Raw genomic sequence first — 18,008 nt, forward strand, 5'->3', positions numbered from 1 at the left:
GGGACCCAGCAGTACTTCAGAGAGTGGTGGGAGGCTTCCCGTGTCTGTTTCGGAGCCCAGAATGGCCTTGAGAAGAGCCAGGCTGAGGCAAGGTTGAGGAGTGGGCAGGCTGCAGAGCACCAAGGTGGCTTGGGAACCCCGGTCAGGGAGGTGCCACACAGGCAGTGACTCAAGAAGGCAAACTGCTCATGGGGTCAGGGCCCAGGACCAGCTCCAGACCCTGAGGGAAGAGAGGAAGGTGCAAAGGTGGAGGACTAGGAAACAGAGGAAGAAACCAGAGGAGTAAAATTCTGTCCATAAAAAAATTAGCCTGGTAGGTAAAAAATATACAAAGTTGAAATTTGTGAAAGACACTGATTCTAGGAGGAAAGACAACTTTCAATTGGTATTTGATCCCGTGTAAGTGCTGATGTGGACATGGACAGGACACAGGCCGCTGCCTTGGGCAGCAGACAGACAGACATCTGGGGCAGGTGAGTAAAACATAGCCAGTGCTTGTACTGCTCATTAACACGACAGCTGACAAACAAATATATAGAAACTTTTAATCAAGGAAGCAAGGAAGAGAGAAACTCTTAAAACTCAGCCCTGGGCCGAGGAGGCGCCACACAGCACTGAGTCCAGCACGGAGAGCGACAGGGTGACTGGCCAGGAACTCCTAGAGCAGCTTCTGGTAACAGTGGGTGCAAAGCAACAAGACATACTGGCCACCGGAAACAGGTTTCTTCTTACTTTGGGGGTGGGGCAGAGGCGGGAACACAAGCCCCTGCCCCGTGGCGTGCACCACCAACACTACACTCTGAGTATCTCGAGGCAGTTGTTGTAGCAGATGGCGATCCAGTCGGGCTGGGTCGATGCCCACTGCACATTGTTGATCTCTCCTTCGGCTGTGTAGGCCAGGATAGGGTCCTCGATGGCCCGGGGCATTTGCTGGATGTCCCAGATGAGAGCCTGATGGTCATCCGCTAAGGACAAACAAAGCCAGCACACAAGGTCACAGCACGACTCAGGAAATGGGAACAAAGATCCCTACATGTGGGGAGCAGGTCACAGTTTAGAAAGCATTTGCTGACCAAACTTCTGTGGGGCTTTTATGTTCAGCCCCCATTTTATAGATGAGGAAACCGAGATTCAGAAATGCTAAGGCACTCACCCAAGTCACACGGTTAGACAGCCTGTGAGTGGTAGAGCCAGGATGCACATCTGGGCCTCAAACATGTCCCAGATGTTCCCAGGCTCCATCTACCACCCCAGTTTTCAGCAGAATGGGACTTACATGGGTTCCTCTCATTTGGGTCGGGCTTCAGGAGAAAATTAATGGTTAAAGATCCCTCGCTGATGAGCCCATTTAATGTGAGTCTCCCTCCAGCCCCTCCACCCCCATTTCATGGACATTTATACTTCAGTGAAGTGTTGTTATACAGATGATTGTGTGAACATGTGCTATTAAATTTTTTTTCGCAAGAAAAGAGCTATAGGAATCACTAGAAAGAAGGTAATCATCTTAAAAATATACATAAGCACATGAAAAAGTTAGATGGAAATGTATCAAAATGAGAATGGTAAAAATATTAGAATGGCAAGGTTGTAAGTTATGTTTGCATTTCAGTAGTTCCTACCTAAGTGGCCCATAATGTGGTCATATTACTTTTATAATCAAAATAGAAGTTCTCAATTTAACGAAAGGGAAAAAAAGCAATGACCTTCAGAGCCACAGTATCCCCCAAATTACCTCTCATTCTCATCTCAAAGCCAGTCTGGTATGCATGGGGAATCCGAACAAACTAAACTCAAACAAGCCAGGCTAACTGTGGCAAACTGGCCTTGTAAGGCCACACAACTTGGGCAAGGTATAGATGCCCTTCTCAGGGATAATTTACTTTAGATCGGGAATTGCTTTCAGTCTAGAGCCCTGAGACCCTCTTCGTTAAGTGCCAATCCAGCTCACTTCAGCAGCAGCTCCTGTGCTGCAACACACAAAAGTGAGCCAGGCAGAGGGGCACGCGATGTGGCTTCTGCTTGGCCACTTCTGCTCTCCACGAACAGCAGATGACGCCTTTTCTTTCTCCCTTCTCCCACCCCATCCTATCCACCAAAAGCAGGCAGACCACAATCTGAGGACCAGAAGGCAGCACGGGCCCCAGCTGTCCCTCACATGGGCAAGGGCCAAACCAGGGAAAGCTCCTGCCTTTTAAACCAATACTAACACGGCAGAAAGTCACCAACACTACGTTACTTCTGCAGCTCTGCAGTGAGCCAGGTTCATTATAAGGCTGCTGATGAGCGAGGAGAAGAAAGGTATGTTAGAGGCAACTACAGCACTGAAAAAGAGGAGGAGCAGAACCCTCCGTGGCTCACACGGAATCCTGTAAAGCAGAGGGACCCACGCTCGTATCTGGGGGTACACAAAGGGTCTGGAAGGAGACACTACAGCTTGCTCCAGAGGCCACCTTCCTACCAAATCTCCCTCTGTGTTGTTCTCACTTTTAACAACATGATCACTAGAATAAAAGCATGCTGATGACCAGCTGTTTTCAAACACCTCTTTTTTTTTTTTTTTTTTTTTTAATAAAGAGCTATTTATTTATTTGAAAGTCACAGTTACACAGAGAGAAGAAGCAGAGAGAGAGAGAAGTCTTCCATTCATTGGTTCACTCCCCAGTTGGCTGCGACGGTGGAGGTGTGCCCATCCAAAGCCAGGAGCCAGGAGCTTCCTCTGGGTCTCCCATGTGGGTGCAGGGGCCTAAGGACTCAGGCCATCTTCCACCGCTTTCCCAGGCCATAGCAGAGAGCCAGATTGAAAGTGGAGCAGCTGGGTCCTGAACCAGCACCCACATGGGATGCCAGCACTGCAGGCAGCGGCTTAACCTGCTATGTCACAGCACTGGCCCCTCCATACCTCTCAACAGCCAAGGCCATGTGGGGCCCTTTAGTGCCTGCAGAGTTCACAGTGAGCTCTTTATAGTGAGGCCTCAGAGGTCCCAGGGAGACGCCCAGGCTGGCTGTCCCAAAGATCCTGTGGCATCCCAGAGGGACGCCTTCTCTGTCTCACATTCTTGGATCTGAGTCCCTTGCACCAACCTAGATTTCTGGTGTGTGTGTGGGTGCATATAACACACAGGCCAATCCCTGACACATGATATAAGTAGTATGTACAAGATGCTCTGACAGAGACTGGCGCTGTGGCACAGTGGGCTAAGCCTTCACCTGTCGTGCTGGCACCCCATATTGGGGCCGGTGCCAGTCCCAGCTGCCCCTCCGCCAACCCAGCTCTCTGCTATGGCCTGGAAAAGCAGTAGAAGATGGCCCAAGTGCTTGGGCCCTGCACCCACGAGGGAGACCTGGAAGAAGCTCCTGGCTCTTGGCTTTGGATTAGCTCAGCTCTGGCCATTGAGACCTTTTGGGGAGTAAAGCAGCAGATGGAAGACTTTTTCTCTGACTTTCCCTCTCTGCCTGTAACTCTACCTCAGAATTAAACAAATAAAATCACAAAATAAAAAAAAAAGATGCTCGGACAGCACTGAGGGTACGGGATCACCTGCAAACGTGAACTGTTTCATGTTCACAAGTGTGGGGAGGCTCTGAACTGAACTATGTCATGTGAATGAACCCAACTGTCCTTGGAGAACAGCAAGGTGTGTAACTCCAAGGGGCCAAGAGTGGCAGCGTTCCTTACTACCCGTCCCCACCGTGGTTACCTGCAGTGCAGATGTGGCAGGATGAATGCGGCGCCCAGGCAATGCCGTTGACACAGGCTCGGTGGTTGTTTAACCTGGCAACAGGTGTGCAAGGAACTCGGACGTCCAGAATCACCACCTGCAGAAACACACGTCTAAGGCCCGGGAACTTGGGGTGTGACAGAAGAAACACATGAACCAAAGACACTGCACAAGGAAAAATCTTTCTTAAGTATCACTTTTTCATTTGTGGACTTAAAGAATTATAGAGATGCAGGTTTTCCTAAGGATTGAGGAAAAAGAAAACAAGGAACACAGGTAATGAGGGATGGGAAAGGGGGATGGAAAAGGTAACACATATTTAAACGATCCACCAATTCCTGGCAGGTGCCTGAGATAAGAATTCTGTGCATCTCGGCTGGACAGAATGAGAGCCCTGGCAAGGCAGAATCTGGAACAAATGAAGTCTAAGGCACTGGCGTCATCAAACCAATGCTAACCACGTCCCTGCCACCCACCTTTATTGAGTAACAGGCTACAGAGAGAGCTGCCATTCCTAGATGTGTTTGCTAAAGCTGGACAACTCTGCCCAGACTACAGAAGGGGAATTTTTTTTTTTCCCTCAGCACCAAAAGCACAAATGATTTAGTTTACTCTTAAGTACTATTTTTCTTGGCACCAACTCTCCAAGTATGAAAAGTTGTTGGGGCCAGCATTGTGGCATAGTGGGAAAAGCCACCACCTGCAGCACCGGCATTCCATACGGGTACAGGTTCAAGTCCCAGCTGCTCCACTTCTTTTTTTTTCTTTTTTTAAATATTTTGTGTATTTATTTGAAAGACAGAGTTACAATCAGAGACAGGAAAAGACAGAAAGGTCCTCCTTCTGCTGGTTCATTCCCCAAATGGCTGCAATGGCCAGAACTGGGCCAATCTAAAGCTAGGAGCCAGAAGCTTCTTCCCAGCCTCCCATGTGGGTGCAAGTACCCATGGACTTGGGCCAAATTCTACTGCTTTCCCAGGCCATAGCAGAGAGCCGGATCAGAAGAACAGCTGGAACACAGCTGGCACCCATATGGGATGCTGGTGCAGCAGGCGGAGGCTTAGCCTATTGCACCACAGCACCAGCTCCCTGCTGATGTCCTGGGAAAGCAGCAGAGGATGGCCTGAGTTTTTGGGCCCATGTACCCATGTGGGAGATCCAGATGAAACTCTCGGCTCCAGGCTTTGGACTGTTCCAGCCCCGCCCATTATGGCCATCTGGGGAGTGAACTGGTGGATGGAAGATCTCTCTCTCTGTCTCTTCCGCCTCTTCCCCCCTCTGCAACTCTAATTTCAAATAAATAAATAAATTTTTTAAAAAAAAAAGAAAGAAAAAGTTCTTAGCACACAGTCCCTGTCCTAGATCAGGCTTTCTCAGTCTTGGCATTATGGACATTCCAGGTGGGATAATACTTTGCTGGGAAGCTGTCCTGTGCACTGTAGAAAGTTAAGCAGCATCCCAGGTCTCTATTCTGTGCACTGTAGAAAGCTTAGCAGCATCCCAGATCTCCACCCACAAGATGCCAGTAGCACTACCTATCTGACCCTGGACATTTCCAGAGATTCCCTGGGAGCAAGGCTGCCACCAGTAGAGAACCAATCTAAACACTCATCAGCGCTGGAGTTCAGTGGCAGGGCCTGTGTTAGACTGGGCGGGTGCTCACCTCCATTCCATCCATGGCCATGGTGGCCAGGTAGTTAGGGTCCTGCTTGTTCCAGCAGAGGCGCAGCAATGGGTGATGCTGTGGGTCTTCATAAATGATGGTGCTGTGTTCCAGATGACGGAGGTCAAACATCCGCACGGAGCCATCAGCACCCACAGACGCAAACATGTCTCTGCCACCCCCAGCCCGGCTAAACGCGATGTCATAGACCTATTGAGGAAGAGGAAGCTTCAGTCAGATGCAGATCTGTTACCTCCTTTTCCTATAGCAGGGAAATCTAATTCATCTAAACCTGGTCCGGAGACCAAGAGGTGAAACAACTTTGAGTTCTGGGGAGGTTCAGGTACCCCTACATTCACAAATGGGCGTAGGATCACTGTCGTCCTTCCGTGTGTTCTGCTTCTTCCCCAGGACGATTTATTCTTGTATGTGAATCTATTCAGGTTTGACTCATTGTGTTCCGCATTTATCATTTGCTACAAACACTGCTTATCACACATGTCTCTGAAGACACAGAGGCAGAGAGCATGGAGAGCTTCAGAGAAACAGAGGGTCTGAGAGAGCCAGAGGCACACATGAGAAAAGAGACAGAGAGAAAATCACCAATGTCAGACAAAACCCACCTTCTGGGGTTGAGGATAATAATGACAGCTGACTTCTGGGGATACCTGGGTGGAATCCGTCACTAAATGTTGCAGCTCCAGGATCCTGGAAGTCCTGCCAGCTGAGGGCCACAGCCAGCCAGGAAATGCCTTTTTCTCCGGCTGACTACAGAAAGCGTGCCCCTCTTTCATGGCAGGAATGAGGAATGGCTCAAAAAGGACCTGGGCAGTCACAAGGAGACATGCAGCGTGGCACCCCCGACACATCAAGGGCCCGTCCAGCGCTGTGCAGCTACTCAGGGCACGTCCTGCTCACCGTGCCAGCTCTCTGCACCCTCAGGCACAGAGATCCACAGGTGCCCACGAGCAGCGTGGACAAGGGTGTAAAGTGCCTCAGCCCGAGTGGCTGCTCCTTCATCTGTGTCCCACTAGTGTGGCTCATCAGAAACAAAGGGAAGGTGACAACCGCCAGCTGTAATAATCCTCCCTCTACTCTCATCTGCCACCAGAGCCTCCCAAAGGAGTCTTACTTCGACAGATGTGGGCTGGTTTCTCGGGCATATGCCTTTAAGGCTAGGGCATCAGTCCAGGGTTTGTCTGCTGTTACGATCTGCCCCCGGCCCTCCATCCTGCTCTTCTCTGTATCTTAAGAGAACTGATTCCTACAGGCTGCACTTGGCTTTTTATTTGCCTGCCAGCTGTTTTTCAGCCTGGGAAGCTGGAGGGGGAGAGGCAGAGAGAAGGTGAGGTATTTTTCCTCCCCTGTTTCCTGAAGCATTTCTGCCAGGTAAATCGAACCCCCAGGCTCCAGTAACCCTGCTTCCTGCTCTGGCCCCTCTGGCTCAGGGGCAGCAGCAACTCCCCACTGCTTCCAGCCTCCAGAACGCCTCATGGCTGCCTACATGGCTTCTCAGCTTTACCAAGCAGCATCTGAATAAGCAAACCCCCACTGTTGAAAAGTTCCCCTTTTTTGGGTTGGACCTAAAAGAACAGCAGGCTAAGTCGTCACATAAGCAGGATGTATTAACTTGTTCCACTTGATGCCAACAGTTTCCAGAAGTTCCTTACTTGTCCTCTCTGCAGGATCAACTCTTTATCTGACCCTTGGTTAGCAGCAGTCAAGACTTGTAACAGATCTTACCCTTGGGAGCACAAAAAGCCAAAGAACCGGCCCGACTAATTATGAATGATAACCTCACCATTCTGTCGACAGCCTTAAGGTTCTAAGCTGAGGTGAAGGCATTCATTTTCTTTTATCTGTGTGCATATTAATACCTCCAGCTGTGAGAGTAAAGTAGAAAAGGAAACACTACCCACAGGAAGTCAGAGTGCTGGGCCATGGAATGGCTCTAGGAGGAACACTGATGACCATTTTCCAAAAAAAACCTGGAAGAATGCTTTGATTAAATCACAAAGAGCTACCCTCAGCATTTCCAAGATACAGAAGACACATCATCACTAAAGAGAAATATGTTCAATTCCAAATAGCATTTAAGTACCAAGATTAAGTGAACACATTAGAATTTCAGAATACAATTTCAGAGAAAACCTGAAAATTAGGTTTGACCATCAGGAAATTCTCCCTCTTCTTGTCTTCCTCATCTCCAAAACAACTAATGTCTCCAAATAGTTGCTACACTGTGACTAATTTTTAATCATATCAATTCTCAGCTTGTCTATATGTAGCTATCACTAAACAAAGCAACCTCTGTCATAAAAAGAAAAAACAGACCATAAAAGAAGTCATCTATGTACAAAAAAGCATTAGTTACAACAATGTTGTTTTGACACATTCCTGTGTTGCTGTGCTGTGATGATTTTCTACTTTGCAAAACAGAGAGCACCCTCGCCTCTCACAGAAAGCACCGCATCATTACCTCTTTGTCATGGGCGATCAGCTGGGTCTTCACGTGGCCAGACACAAGATTCACTCGTCCCAGCACCTGCCCTGTCTCCAGCCCCCAGATGGTGCAAGTCGTGTCAATGCTTGAGGTACCTGCAAATGACCAGCACCAGTCAGTGGCTGCTGGGAAAGAGGTTCCCAGGCAAACTTCCTCCTGGGCCTGCTCATCTGCTCAGCCCAGGAGACAACGTGCCACAGAGCCTTCCTAAGCACAGGGAGGGAGCCAGAGAGAAACAGGGTCAAGTGGTCAGCCCTCATTTTAGAGTCTTAGATTTTAACTGGAGAGGTTAGAGATACACAAAGCTCGACTGCATATGAGGAATTAATAGCTACCTGCCATAGTTACCTGTTTCCCATCAGGCCTTGCTCTAGGCTGATGCATGCACCTCAGTGTCATATTTAAGCAAATGCATCTTTGCTTCTTCAAACATTGTGTAACTCCCTTACCTAAAAGATAAGGATCCACCTCATTCCAGTCAAAGGAGGTCAGGGGAGCACAGAAATCAGAGTTCTTGTTATTGTTCAGCAAACATTCCAGCCTGGTCTCTGTTTCACCGACCTAAAGGAGCAGTCATTTTTGAAGATCAGCAAGTCTTATCATCATGAGCAAGCTTAAAAGCCCCCTGCTTAGACAGTTTCTTAGTAAATACAAGTTTTGAGGGAAAACATTTTTATCACAAAGAAAAGTAAACCCAGAGGGACCGGGTTCCTCTCCTGCTCTTCTCCTCGGCCCAGCTCCACATTCTGAATTTCCACCCCTGCACCTTTCTAGAGAAGAGGTCAGCTCACCTTGCCTGGCCGGTCTCTGTGCCCCCAGCTGGCAGGGGTGCCGCTGGCTACCAGCTCAGCTGAGAGGAGAGGCGAGATCCACTCACACACTTTATTAGAATCAATGGTCTGGTATTTTGTCTAATTTACTCAAAAACAGCTTGGCTGTAAATGGGATAAGAGATCTCAAGTATCCCCAGACGCCCTGAAAGTTACCACTGTTGTCAGGTTAACTGAGCCCCAGATTTCTAGGGCTGACTGCAACCAGCAACAAGACGTCATGGGATTTTAGATTTGCTAGAAAACCTGCTGAGCCCAGCATCAGTTGTGATAAGCTTCCCTTGTTCTTCCATGCTGCGGTGAGTTGCTACCTGCAACCCGTCTGTTCTCTGGGACTCTACACTTTGACAGCTGACACTGTGAAAGCCATTTGTCTGGCAGCTTACCCTCCACACACGGAGATAGTCGCCGCTGGTCGCCAGCAGATCCGGGTAGACGCCTTTTGTGTCAGGGATCCACATGAGCTTTGTGGTTGGGTATGGGTGGTCAAAGGTATTCCGGCAGATGAACTCTGAACTCTCCTCATCTAAACCAACAAGCTGAACCTGCAATACACCAACATTGGACCACATAAACATCTGTGTTCCTGAGCAGTATGAAATACAAGAGGTCCCTGATCGGTGTAGTCTCGAGACTATACACTATACTTAACTGCAGAGATAAAACCATTACTGTAAGAAGGCTCCGAGTCCAATCATTCCACCTCTACCCAGATTTGCCTTCCTAAGGCCCATTTATGAACATGAAAACTTAAAACACATAGGCCGGGGCTGGCACTCTGGTGTAGTAGATCAATCCTCTGCCTGTGGCACTGACATTTCAAAGGGTGCCAGTTCTAGTCCCGCCTGCTACTCTTCCGATCTAGCTCTCTGCTATGGCCTGGGAAAACAGTGGAAGATGGCCCAAGCGTTTGGGCCCCTGCATCTGCGTGGGACACTTGGAAGAAGTTCCTGGCTCCTGTCTTCAGATCAGCCCAGCTCCAACCGTTTTGGCCATCTAGGGAGCAAACCAGTGGATGGAAGACCTTTCTCTCTGTCTCTCCCTCTCAATGTCAGTAACTCTACCTCTCAAATAAATAAATAAATAAAATATTTTTAAAAAATGGGCCACCCAAGTGACTAGCTTTTATTTTTAAGATTTATTTATTTATTTGAAAGGCAGAGTTACAGAGAGGCAGAGGCAGAGAGAGAGAGAAAGAGGTCTTCCATCTGCTGGTTCACTCCCCAGATCGCTGAAACAGCCAGAGCTGTGCTGATCTGAAGTTAGGAGTCAATAGCTTCTTCCGGGTCTCCCATGTGGGTACAGGGTCCCAAGGACTTGCGGCGCCAGCACACCAGGTTCTAGTCCCGGTTGGGGCATCGGATTCTGTCCCGGTTGCCCCCTTCCAGGCCAGCTCTCTGCTATGGCCCAGGAAGGCAGTGAAGGATGGCCCAAGTCCTTGGGCCCTGCACCCGCATTAGAGACCAGGAGAAACACCTGGCTCCTGGCTTCGGATCAGTGAGATGCGCCAGCCACAGCGGCCATTGGAGGGTGAACCAAAGGCAAAAAGGAAGACCTTTCTCTCTGTCTCTTTCACTGTCCACTCTGCCTGTCAAAAAAAAAAAAAAAAAAAAGAAAGGAAGAAAGAAAGAAAATAAAGAAAGATTCTGTTAAAAAGCTCCCAACAGGGGCTGGTGTTGTAGCACAGCAGGTTAAGCCACTGCCTACTACACCAAAACCCATATAGGTGCCGGTTCAAGTCCCAGATTCTCCACTTGCAATCCAGCTCCCTACTAATGGCTTAGAAAAGCAGAGGAGGATGGCACAAGTGCTTGGGTCCCTGCACCTATGTGGGAGACCTGGATGAAACTCCTAGCTTCAGCCTGGCCAGCCCTGGCCATTTGGGGAGTGAAACAGCAGATGGACGATTCTCTCTCTGTAACTCAAATAAATAAATAAATAAATCTTAAAAAACCAAAACCAAAAAACTCTCCAAGTAATGCCAAAGTTTAGAACTAGAATCAAACCAAGCTACCTTTCATGTATTTGTTTAAAATGTAATACGCCTTGGAATTTAAGAATACCATTGACCAAAGCAAACATGGTAAGAATGTTCTACAGTCTCACAGTACACTGAAGAAAATGTGAAGCTTCTCTAATAATTTAGGGTATGCGCAATGCTATCGTACCTTGTCTTCATACACCCAATCAGGGTAAAGAACTTCAGGAGGGGATGTTTCAGAGCATATCTACATTTAGGATGTCAAATACAATTTCACATACTATTACAAAAGAATGTAAACTCCACCTACAGCTAGAGTATCCAGCATACTGTGTACTTTATAATATCCCTGACCTGAAATTTGTTTCTTTCCAAAATAGGTTGTTTTCATTAACACTTCAAAACTGTACCACTTATGTAACACAGTACTGCTCCACCTGAAAGTCTGTTATACAAGTCACTCCCTAAGACTTCTCACTTGCAAACTTGTGTTTATCCTCAGCCAAACGGACTTCAGCTCTTCTGCTCCAAGCTGCCAATCAAATATCGAAAGGAATAACAACCAGCTCCCAGTTCATTTTTTTAAGGTAGATATCTGAATATCTAGATAATACAGAATAAAGTGGTAAACCCTCTATTTACTGACTCTAACAAATTCTAAAAATTCTGCATTAACAAACCATTGTTTGATGTGCCTTTCTAAACATTTTTTGTGCATTTACGTGTGAGTGCATGCATGTGTAGTGTATATATATACACACATATATATATATACATACATATGGTTTTTTTTTTAAAAAAAGATTTATTTATTTACTTGAAAGGCAGTTACAGATAAGGGGAGAGACAGAGAGAGATGAGAGTTATCTTCCAACTGCTGGTTCACTACCCAAATGGCTGCAACAGCCAGGGCTAGGCCAGGCTGAAGCCAGGGTCAAGGAGCTTCCTCTTGGTCTCCCAAGTGGGTGCAGGGACCCAAGCATTTGGGCCATCCTCCAGTGCTTTCCCAAGTGCATTAGAGGGGACTGGATCAGAAACTGTGCAGCTGGGACTCAAACCAGGGCCCATATGGGATGCTGGCTCTGCAGATAGCATTTTAACCAGCTTCACCCTAGCCCCAGCCTCAGTTATTTTTGTTTTTAAAGCATAATTAGGCATATGTTATGAAATTTATTTATTTATTTATTTTTTGACAGAGTGGATAGTGAGAGAGAGAAAGACAGAGAGAAAAGTTTTCCTTTTTGCAGTTGGTTCACCCTCCAATGGCCGCTGTGGCCAGCGCATCGCGCTGATCCGAAGCCAGGAGCCAGGTGCTTCTCCTGGTCTCTAATGCGGGTGCAGGGCCCAAGCACTTGGGCCATCCTCCACTGCCTTCCCGGGCCATAGCAGAGAGCTGGCCTGGAAGAGGGGCAGCCGGGATAGAATCTGGCGCCCTGACCGGGACTAGAACCCGGTGTGCCGGCGCCGCAAGGCGGAAGATTAGCCTGTTAAGCCACAGCGCCGGCCTGAAATTTATTCTGCAATTTACTTTAAACAATATATCTTGGGGGGCCGGTGCTGTGGCATAGTGGGTAAAGTCACCACCTACAGTGCCGGCATCCCATATGGGCACCAGTTCAAGTCCCGGCTGCTCCACTTCCAATCCAGCTCTCTGCTGTGGCCTGGGAAAGCAGTGGAAGATGGCCCAAGTCCTTGGGCCCCTGCACCCAGTGGGAGACCAGAGGAAGTTCCTGGCTCCTGGAATAGCTCCAGCTGTTGCGGCCAGCTGGGGAGTGAACCAGCGGATTGAAGACTTCTCTCACTTTCTGTGTAACTCTGACTTTCAAATAAATAAATAAATCTTAAAAAAAAAAAATGTATCTTGGAAGATCTTCCATGTTAGTACAAATACATCTTCCTCATTCTTCTGTAGATTATGGTAACCACACTATAATTTATTTAATTAATAGTTATTTTGGTTATATCCCATGGATTTGCTACTGTAAACAGTGCTACAGTGACCAGCTTGTTCATTTATCTTTGTACATAAGTGCAAATGGTTTTACTGGATAGATTCCTAGAAGTGTAACTGTTATATCACATATTAAATTCTGTCTGTCTTCAAAAAGGTTGTTTTTATTTATGCTTTTAACAGTAAATGAGTGCCAATTTCTCCATCTCTTTGAAAATAATCTTGCATATTTTTGCTAGTCTGATGGATATTAATGGCCCTTTACCATCATCTTACAACTGAGGTTGAGCATATCTATTTACTGACTCAGAGCTGTCCATACATTACCTCATTTAATGTCTCTCAGTATCTCCATGGAGTAAGTACCATAGGTACTATTCCCCTTCTGAAGAGGATATTGAAGAAAAAGTCTCGCCCAAGATCACAAAGCTGCATTTTACACTTGATCTTAGCCAAAAGGCTGAGAAGCGATACAAAGCTGCATTTTGACAAAGGCAGCCCCATCCTGTGACCTAAGCTCTTCATCATTATGCTGAAACACAAGCTTAAAACATCTGCCTAGGTTTCTATTATATTCTACACATCTTTTTCTTTTTTGCCTTTTATTTAAAAAATACAAATTTCATGCATTTCTTAAGTACAATTTTAGGAATACAGTGATTCTTCCAACCGTGCCAGCCCTCCCACCCCTCTTCTTCCCCCCTCTCCTATTCCCAGTCTTATTTTTGTACATCTTTTTCTAACTGATCAGTAGGAACTCTTATAGATGGCTACTATGCCTTCATCTGTTAGAAGTTTCCTTTGGTAAAATAACCCATATTGTGAGAGCTGGTGCCTATGTGGAAGTGATCTTTGGCTATATACTCAATTTCTTCCATGAGTTTTCCATTACGCAGGTTTCCTACTTAAGAAGTTTGGTTAGTACTTTGCTTTCCCTTAATGCTATCAGTTTCGTCTCCATTTCTGGCTGCACTGTTACTGTTAAAACTCTTCTCCTGTTCCTTCTATGCCCACAGGAAGGTCGAGTTCTGCCCTTTGCTTCCCCATGGGGAAAACGCTGAGGGTAAGGGGTTTTACTCTTCTGTCCCAACCCTCTTCCACCTCTGCCCAATGCGGGAAGAACTGCTACAGTGACTGGCTAAAGCCTGACACAGGCATGTGCCCTATAGCTCTCCTGCTCTGGTTCTTCTTATCCTACATGAATAGGTAAATTGGCCCTCTCAGAACAGGTCTGGCTATCCTCCACTGCAGCTTCTATGAACTACAACCGGGTGGGGGAGGTCAGATTGGGTCTGCCCTTGAAGTAGAAGCAGAAAAGCAGAAATTTTCACTTAAGACCTCAAGGTCAAGCTGCATTTTTCCAACTGCGTGTACAGCGAACAGCACCATGTGAGGTGCTTGTTCAGTTACTGTAAAGTAACACTACATTTCCCCCGTGTAAAGTAATGCTACATTGCATACTATTTTTCCCTATATGAAGGCTCCACAGGAAAAGGGGTAAAAAAATTTAGACACCAGAGTGTTACCTTGAACCCCTTACCATGACATGCTCTATCACCTTCTTGCTCAGATTTGTTAAGTTTTATTTCATATCTTTCAACTGGTCCTTATTTTTTTATTCCCCAAAGATTTATTTATTTGAAAGGCAGAGCTACAGAGAAAGGTAGAGGTAGAGGTAAAGGTAGAGGTAGAGAGGTAGAGGGGTAGGGAGGGAGGGGAGGGGGGAAGGAGGGATGGGGGGAGAGAGAGAGAGAGAGAGAGATATCTTCCATCCACTGGTTCACTCCCCAAATGGCCACCAACAACCAGGGCTGGGCCAGGACAAAGCCAGGAGCCAATAGCTTCTCCAGGCCTCCCACATGGGTGCATGGGCCCAAGCACTTAGGACATCCTCCGCTGCTTTCCTAGGCACATTCACAGGGAGCTGGATCAGAAGTAGAGCAGCTGGGACTCAAACTGGCGCCCATATGGAAAGCTGGCAGGTCGGGGCTTTAACCCACTGCGCCACTGCGCCAGCCCCAGTCCTCATTATTAAAAACAAAAAGTAGGGCAGTTGTTTAGCTTAGTGGTCAAAATGCCAATATCCCAAATTGGATTGCCTGAATTTGATTCCCGGCTCCAGCTCCCAACTCTACCTTCCTGCCACTGCAGACCCTGGGAAGCAGTGTTGATGGTTCAAATAATTGGGTTCCTGCCTGCAATATGTTGAGATTTGGACAGCATTCCCAGGTCCCAGCTTCAGTTGCAACCCAGCTTTAGCTGTTGTAGGAAGTTGGGGGATGAATCAACACCTGGAAGCTCTCTCTTAAATAATTTTTAAAGTACTTTCCTATTATAAGAGAATTACAAAGAGTATTGCCATTGTATAAGATCAAATAAAACATGTTAATGACCCCCAAGAAATCCCCAAGTTATCACATTATGCATTTTTAAAAAAAGATTTATTTATTTATTTATTTGAAAGGCAGAGTTACAGAGGCAGAGGCAGAAGCAGAAGCAGAAAGATTTTCCATCCACTGGTTCACTCCCCAAATGGCCAAAACGCTGGAGCTAGGCTGATGCGAAGCCAGGAGCTTCTTCGAGGTCTCCTATGCAGGTGCAGGGGCCCAAGCGCTTGGGTCGTCCTCCACTGTCTTCTCGAGAACATTCACAGGGAGCTGGATCTGAAGTGGAGCAGCCAGGAGTCCAACTGGAGCCCATATGGGATGCCAGCATAGCAGGCAGTGGCTTGACCTGCTATACTACGGCAGCCCTTGCTTTAGAACATTCTGTTTAGTTCCACCAATCTCTTGGGCTATATTTATAACAATTCTGCATGTTTATTCAAATCTGGTAGGGCAAGTCTGTGTTCATCTTAAGACTCTGGAGAGACAGTGCTCTAGTCTGACCCTGCTTTCACCATCTATGTGACTTCTGGCAAGTCGCTTTGCGTAGCTGGGTCTCATTTTCCTCATCTTCCCAAAAGTTTGGATACACAGTATTTAAAAAAAATTTATTTATTTATTCGAAAGGCAGATTTACAGAGAGGCAGAGGCACCCAGAGAGAGAAAGGTCTTCCATTTGCTGGTTCATTCCTCAAACAGCTGCACTGGCCAAAGCTGGGTTGATCTGAAGCCAGGAGCCAGGAGCTTCTTCCAGGTCTCCCACTCCTTTCCAGGCCATAACAGAGAGCTGGATCGAAAGTGGAGCATCCAGGACTCGAATGGGCACTAATATGGGATGCCAGCACTACAGGCAGTGGCTTTACTCGCTATGCCACAGCATCAGCCTCCCAGCATTTTTTAAAATAAACTTATTTTTGATTTTCTAAAATTCATTTTAATTTATATGAAAGGCAAAGAGACAGATGGAGAGACATCTTCCATCTGTTGGTTTACTCTCCAAGTACCTGCAACAGCCAATGCTGGGCTTTACCAGGAACCCAGAACTCCATCTGGTTCTCCCATGTAGCTGGCAGGGACCCGAGTACTTGAGCCATCATCTGCTGCCTTGCAGGTTACACATTAGCCATAAGCTGGATTGGAAGTGGAGCAGCAGGGTTTGAACCAGGTACTCTGATATGAGACACGGGTGTCCCAAGTGGTGGCTTAACCACTATGCCATATGTTTGCCCCAATATGTAGCACCTTCCCTCAATCAGTTGATTTCTTATAAATTTTTTTCTTAAAACACAATTTTTGTAAATTGTGTATTTTAAAAAGTGCATTTACTGTTGGATGCAAAGTTCCATACATTTGTCAAAACAAAATTTTGTCACTTTTTTTTTTAGAGAAAATTTTATTTATTTGAAAGGCAGAGAGAAAAAGAGAGATCTCCTATCTTCTGGGTTATTCCCCAAATACCCATAAACACCAGGGCAGGGCTAGGATGAAGCCAGGAGCAGGGAACTCAATCCGGGTCTGCCCTGTGGGTCACAGGGACCCAACTAACTTGGGCCATCACTTGCTGTCTCCAAGGGTACAAACTAGCAAGAACCTGTAATTGGGAGCAGAACCAGGTTGAAATTCAGGCACCTCAATATGAGATGTGGACAAGCCATGTGGCATCTTTTACACTATGGCAAATACCTGTTACTTTCTAATCCTGTGTCTTTAGTTTTGTCTATTTCTTCTCACAGTTTTCAAGTAGGTATTCTCCTCAATAACTGGTCACATCTGAGGTGGGCTTTTGGCCTATCAACTAAGGTGCCAGTAAGGATGTCTCCATCCTGGGTCAGCTCCTGCTCCTGATTCCAGCTTCCTGCTAGTGAGGACCCTGGGAGCAGCAGTGATGGTTCAAGTAATTGGTCTCTGGGCTCCCCTGCAGGAAATCTGGTCTGAATTCTCCACTTCTGGGTCTGACCAGACCTGCTCACCTCTGTGGACATTTGAGGTGTGAACTAGCAGACAGCAGATAGAAGCTCTCTCTGTACACCTGTTTCTCTCTCAAATAAAAATTTAAAAATTAATCAAATTCACCGCTTTGAAAGTTTTTGTTTTCTATTTAAATATTATTAAAACTTAAAACTATGGCCGGCGCTGTGGCTTAGCGGGCTAGTCCTCCACCTTGCAGCGCCAGCACACCAGGTTCTAGTCCCGGTCAGGGCACCGGATTCTGTCCCGGTTGCCCCTCTTCCAGGCCAGCTCTCTGCTGTGGCCCGGAGGGGCAGTGGAGGATGGCCCAGGTCCTTGGGCCCTGCACCCGTATGGGGGACCGGGGGGGGGGTGGTGCCTGGCTCCTGGCTTCGGATTGGCAAGATGTGCCGGCCGCGGCGGCCATTGGAGGGTGAGCCAGCGCCAAGAGGAGGATCTTTCTCTCTGTCTCTCTCTCTCACTGTCCACTCTGCCTGTCAAAAAAAAAAAAAAAAAAAAAAAGTGACAAAGAGCAAGAGACAAAGAGAGAGATTCACCCACTAGTTCACTCCCCAAATGCCCACAACATCCAGGGATGGGTCAGGCCAAAGCCAGGAGCCAAGAACTCAATCCAGGTGTCCCACATGCATGGCAAGAACTCAGATACTTGAGCTATCATCTGCTGCCTCCCAGGCACTTTAGTGAGTAGCCAGGATTCAAATCAGCACTCCAATGTGGAATGCAGCTGTCCCAAGTGGTGAGTTCCCCACTGCACCACAATGCCTGTCCAAGACTGTAAAACTTTTACCTCTTCTTGGTGGACTGTACTTTTGATAATTTCTTTCTTTCTTTCTTTCTTTTTTACAGGCAGAGTGGATAGTGAGAGAGAGAGACAGAGAGAAAGGTCTTCCTTTTTGCCGTTGGTTCACCCTCCAATGGCCGTTGCAGCCGGCGCATCTTGCTGATCCGAAGCCAGGAGCCAGGTGCTTCTCCTGGTCTCCCATGCAGGTGCAGGGCCCAAGGACTTGGG

The 18,008-nt window shown here is 47.1% G+C and overlaps 1 protein-coding gene across 1 annotated transcript in view; it reads right to left on the bottom strand.

Moving 5' to 3' along the window:
• Positions 1 to 531: 531 nt before the first annotated feature.
• The window catches only part of DCAF7 (DDB1 and CUL4 associated factor 7), a 29,366-nt gene continuing 11,889 nt past the window's right edge, over positions 532 to 18,008 (bottom strand). The window contains exons 2-7 of the mRNA XM_062215720.1: positions 9,102 to 9,260; positions 8,335 to 8,446; positions 7,862 to 7,980; positions 5,383 to 5,592; positions 3,699 to 3,816; positions 532 to 965 (exon numbers count right to left, since the gene is read on the bottom strand). Coding sequence (XP_062071704.1) covers positions 793 to 965; positions 3,699 to 3,816; positions 5,383 to 5,592; positions 7,862 to 7,980; positions 8,335 to 8,446; positions 9,102 to 9,260 — 891 coding nt within the window. The 3' untranslated portion in view covers positions 532 to 792. The remainder of the gene's footprint in view (positions 966 to 3,698; positions 3,817 to 5,382; positions 5,593 to 7,861; positions 7,981 to 8,334; positions 8,447 to 9,101; positions 9,261 to 18,008) is intronic.

This window comes from Lepus europaeus, chromosome 18 (assembly GCF_033115175.1).
Source record: "Lepus europaeus isolate LE1 chromosome 18, mLepTim1.pri, whole genome shotgun sequence".
In the NCBI taxonomy this organism is placed as follows: domain Eukaryota; kingdom Metazoa; phylum Chordata; class Mammalia; order Lagomorpha; family Leporidae; genus Lepus; species Lepus europaeus.